At 52.2% G+C, this 5,319-nt stretch overlaps 1 protein-coding gene across 4 annotated transcripts in view; it reads right to left on the bottom strand.

Annotated features, from left to right (window-relative positions):
- The window catches only part of EPHB2 (EPH receptor B2), a 98,749-nt gene that overhangs the window by 13,859 nt on the left and 79,571 nt on the right, over nucleotides 1-5,319 (bottom strand). For all 4 annotated transcript variants that reach the window (XM_019512041.1, XM_019512043.1, XM_019512042.1 and 1 more), the window contains exons 9-11: nucleotides 3,446-3,568; nucleotides 2,588-2,835; nucleotides 1,361-1,576 (exon numbers count right to left, since the gene is read on the bottom strand). In XM_019512041.1, the coding sequence (XP_019367586.1) occupies nucleotides 1,361-1,576; nucleotides 2,588-2,835; nucleotides 3,446-3,568 (587 nt within the window). The remainder of the gene's footprint in view (nucleotides 1-1,360; nucleotides 1,577-2,587; nucleotides 2,836-3,445; nucleotides 3,569-5,319) is intronic.

Below are 5,319 nucleotides of genomic sequence, written 5' to 3'. Positions count from 1 at the left end.
ATGCTAACCACACTGTGCACCGGCTCCGACAATGCAGCGAAGTTTTAATTATTCATGAGACAGTTGCCCTGAATTCTGTGAAACACGCTGTAGCCTGAGACAGGCACTGAGACCACAGCAATGTCTGGGATCAACATTATGTTACCTCTGCACGCGGCTTATCTCTTGTTTGTGGGTACTGTAGTGAGAATTGCAATCTTCTGCTGTCACTGTTTTTCTCCGTGTTGCTTTCAATCTCTCCTTACGAGGTCATGGCTTATTTATAGAAGGGTTTCTCATCAATACTAAGTTTCATACAGCTGTCTGTCATTATAGGGCATCAGGCACAGGCAGCGATGCAATTTAAGGACCACTGCCTCACAGACAATGGGGACAGAAGATGGACAACCCTAGTGCAAAGATGAGTGGTGTCATCGTGGTAGTAAGAGCTGTGGCATTGGCATCTGTTATACTGGGATTTCTGTCATACAGGTATCTGTGAACAAATTGGCTTCACCCCAATTAATACCCTGTGTGCACTGGGGGTCTGTTCTGTCTAATAAAATGGAATGTCTCCATTGCAAGAACCTTATCAAAGGGTGTGTGACAGCATGTATGGCTGTGTGTACGTGCACGTACATGAGGATGCCTAAGTGCGAGTGTACTGCATTAGTGGGTGCATGTCAGGGTATATCCTTATATACGTAAAGATATAAGTAAGTAGATATGCATGTGTGGGAGTGTGTGAGTATGGGCCCTGCTACATGCGCAAACTAAACCCATATAGAAACCAGCTACAGAGCTGTTATACTTCTTCAAGCACTAACTTTGTAGCTGGTTGGCTCTTTTTACAGCTGCACAGTCTTTTTTACCTTGTGATTTATTACTTTGCATGCTGGTTAGTCTACCTTTATTGCACCATTAACTGTGTGGTAATTACATTGCACGTGTGGCTAGTCTAAAGTTATTGTGCGATTCACAAGTGAATTGCGTAGTATGTGTAATGTGGAGCAGGGGCCTGCGTATGTGAGCCCAATTAGTAGACGTGTGTGTGCTTATGTGTGTGGAGGTGGGTGTACACCTATGTGAAACGGTAGGTTTCTCCTCCTCCTGACGTGGGTTCAGAAGGGGCAGAGCCCTTCCCCATCATGACAGGCTCTTCCCAGGACCAAGCTTGGCTCTCATATTAGTGGTCTTTTAAGTCAGAGCCCCATTGCCCTTTCCCAGCCTGGGGGACCCTGATGTGCACGCTTCCACTGAAGGCAATGAGATGACTCAGGGGCTCAGGAACAGGGTGAGAGATCTCTAACAGGACTCCTATTTCTCCCTCCCACCCTCTGCGACCCTCTTCCCTTGTATCCTCTAGAGACGGGAGCTTTACCAGGGCACTGGTGTAGGTGGGGTCCGAGGTGTCGTCCTCCAGGAAGCGCGACAGGCCGAAGTCAGACACTTTGCAGACCAGGTTGCTGTTGACGAGGATGTTGCGTGCTGCCAGGTCCCGGTGCACGTAGTTCATGTCTGCCAGGTACTTCATGCCCGCAGCGATGCCTCGCAGCATACCCACCAGCTGGATCACCGTGAACTGCCCATCGTTTTGCTGGAGGGGAGAAATGAGAGGCCCAAATGGGATGCGTTTGCAATACGTCCCAGGAAAAAGGCAGGGGAAGAGGCATATTAAAGTCAATGGCACAGCTTCCAGTGACTTGCCCATATGGCCCATGGGAGAATGTGCCCTGGACATGCAGTGCATGTGTATATGTGCTCGCCCCGCATGTTGAAATATGTATGTCCATGGGTGCACACTATATGCGTAGTATGCATGCACCTTGTGTGGATGGTGTGTGTGTGTGTGTGTATTTAGTCTGAATGCGTGCCTTGCAGTACAGCATATATGCGAGGAGGAAGCGTGCACTATACATATTGATAGGGTTATGCCTGCCTATATAACCTCTGAGTGTGTTCTGGTGGGTCAGGTCTTTGTGGATGTGTTTGCACTTGACTTTCTGTCTTGTGTTATCGATCCATGCTGGTGGGCAAGGTTGGAAATTGCAGGGTACGCAACATTCAAGTGTCTGCTCCAGGTCAGGTTCAACCTCAGATTGCAGCTGAGCAACAGCTCTCTGTGCCCTGAGACGTGCATGCATGCAGCAGGTGCATCGGCGTTTACCAGAGTATGAATCCATAAAGGGTAAAATATGATTAAAGCCCCAAGTGCAGAGGCACTGTGTGCAGGGAAGCTGCCTGCCTGGGCATTGTGGTAGGTGCTGTTGATGTCTCCACACTCGATATGAACCCTGAGCCTTGAAAATTTGGCCCAGTGCATATGGACTAGGTACTGTGTATAAGTGAATGCACCCTGAGTGTCAATTCTGCATGCACTGTGCATGTTAACAGCACATGTTCAGCGTGTGTGTGAGACAGTGAGGAGAAGAGTGTGCCCCTTCTATGCATGCATGCATGCATATCTCTGAAGCAGAGCCATCTCAAGGACATGGGAGCTTATCCCCGGATGCAGAATGAGTGCCTGCCACAAGGAGAGGGGGGCACTAAGGGCTGGGCCCTGCCCCATTTCTCCCATCTGCTGTTGTACTCTCCTTGCACCTCATACCCGCAGGAAGGAGTCCAGCGAGCCATTCTCCATGAACTCAGTGATGATCATGACAGGGGCGCTCTTGGTGACCACCCCTTCCAGGTGGATGACGTTGGGGTGGTCGAACTGCCCCATGATGCTGGCCTCGCTCAGAAAGTCCCGTCTCTGCTTCTCCGTGTACCCTGATTTCAGTGTCTTGATGGCCACAAAGATCTCTCTCTTGCCAGGCAGCTTGAGGTGCCCACTGCACACCTCCCCGAACTCCCCTGGGAACAGGAGAGAGAGCAGGGCATGGACGACTGGGCTCCCATGTTCTCAGCTCTCCCACCCAGACATTGAGCTACAACCACGTGTAACACACCATGCAAGCCCCACCACCCAGACACCCTGCGGTTAAACATAGTATGACCCCATGCACAGCACACCACACCCATGCCCCAAAAGCCCCTGCCCACCCATGTGCTGTGGTCCTACGCATGCTCCCGCAATGTCCTGCCTGTCAGATATTTTTAGACCAGGGGGCTAAAACAAAGGAGCACTTCTGTTTTGTGCCACAAGCCTTATCCTTTCAGCCGAATGGCACTAAACGCCATCCCTTTGAATTAGTCCCTTGTGCGCGACTTGGGGTGGTTGGCTGCAAGGTGACCCTATATTCCAGGACAGTGCTGCTCACAAAGGGTCCAGTCTGTGCAGATATGCATGGCTTGCTTCTGAGCTCAAGGCTTTTGCACAATGGGACATGCCTGGACTGCCCCAACCCTCTTTTACTGGGAACAGCACATTCCCAGTTCCATTGGGACAAGTGAGGCTGGATCCCCAGTAAGCTCTCTCCCAGCTGCTGGGTCTGGCTGCCTTGCCCATCACTGCCCAGCCTACCTGCTCCGATCACTTGCTCAATTTTGACACAAGAGATGTCAATCTCCTTTGCAAATTCCCTGACGGCCTCATTGGGATCCTCGTAGGTGAAGGGGTCAATATAAATCTTCATCCCAGGAGTCACTGCATAGAGTCAGAAAGACAGGTGCAATCTGAATGACAGGCAGGCAGCTTCCCAGGACAGGAGGAAAGTGTGTGCCTGTGCATGCGTGCGTGGTCATGTAAGAGCAGGAAATACTGCCGATGGCTCTACGCTTAGAGGATGGCGTAAGCATGTGCAGGAGTTAGGGAAACATGGAAAAGCAACAGCATTCTTGGAGCACATCCCGGGCAGAGCCTCTATTAGCTCTGCAGAGAGCCCATATGCACATGCCCTGCCCAGAAACCTTCCCCGGAGTACAGCACGCATCAAGCAGGAAGGAGCTCAGGGGCTGGGATAACGCAGACCCCTGCACACAGAGACAGTAATGACGCAGGAGGGACGTGGCTCCTGCTCCAAAGGAAGCAGACCCAGCCCAAGCCTCCTCCTGGCATTGGGTAGGGAAGCAGACATTGACAGCGTGCCGTACAGTGACACACTGGCATCAAAGCCTGCCTGCCACATCCCCTGGCTACGGGCCTCAGAGCTCAAGCACATCTACGCAGGGGTGAGAGCAGTCGTCACAGCAATCAAGCCAATGGAGTCTGCGCCTGGGCTTCAAAATAACTGAGGCATGGCTGCCTGAATTATTTCAGGGTAATTTCAGATGTCAGCTACCCAAAACGCTGTCCAAAAATTTGCTTTTGGATGTACTGGGAACAGCTGGAGTGACCACAGATAGCCCCCATGGCACTGGCTCAGATGGACCTGTCATCATTATATGGCCTGAGGGGCTGGCTCTCTAATGAGATGCGATGAATGTGCTCACAGCAAATTCGACAGAGGTTTAGCACTGAATAGTAAGCTGTCCTGCCCTGTCTGTCTCCTCCTTCTGTGCCAAGCTGTGAGGCCACAACAACCCATGACATGGGGGCCCTGGCAGCAAACCTAACGATGCCCCAGGCTCAGCGCCCTGCCCTGAAGACCGTGCAGAGAAGGAACTGATCCAGGTTCTTCTCCTAGTTTCCCTGTGCCGGTTACAGTCGCTCAGAGGGAGGTCCCAGAAATGCAGTTTCTAGGCAATGAATCCCTGCTACAAAAATGCTGAGTGACTTGCTGGAAGCAACAGGGTGAGTTAATGGCAGGACCGGCATGAGAGAGAATCCGATATCTGTCCTTATTCATCCCCTACATAGGTTTCCCCAAGGGCCCCAAGGGAGAGAGCCACAACCAGGATGGGGGATCGGGGACTCCAAAGCAGTTGCATGAGCTGAACCGCCCTGTTCAGACAGCACAGGAAACACAGGACAAGGGTCTGTCCAACTGAGCAGGGAGCTCCTGCTTGGGACAGGTCTTTGCGCTGTGTGAGTCAGCTCTTCCCAGCATTTCCTTGGCTCTGCCTAAGACAGCCCTCCGTTTTGCTGTGCTGTGGTTTGCTGCTCACGGGAGCCCAGCCCTGGGGCAAAGCACACAGCAAAATGGGCAGTATGTCTGCTCAGGGCAGGAGCACCAGTCCAAGTCCACGTACTCATGGCTGGCATGCAGCCTAGTCCCCTTCCTCTTCATGGTGCAAGGCTTGGGGGTTAAAGCTGCGGGTACTTCAGGGATGCTACAGGACACACAGCAAGGTGAGGAGGGGGCTCTAGATGGTGCTGGGTGATGTGGGGAGCAGGGGCACACTGCGCTTGGGAGGGTTTCTGGAGGATACCACAGTGCAGTGGGAGTGGAGCTCTAAAACACAGTCTAATTTCAACCAGTGAACCTCGTGGCTGCGGCGGCGATCCTGGGTTAGGGT

This window comes from Gavialis gangeticus, unplaced genomic scaffold (genome assembly GCF_001723915.1).
Source record: "Gavialis gangeticus isolate Ggan-Ray unplaced genomic scaffold, GavGan_comp1, whole genome shotgun sequence".
Lineage (NCBI taxonomy): Eukaryota > Metazoa > Chordata > Crocodylia > Gavialidae > Gavialis > Gavialis gangeticus.
Note: the sequence above shows the minus strand (reverse complement) of the source record. Positions and strands in the feature narration are given on the sequence as shown.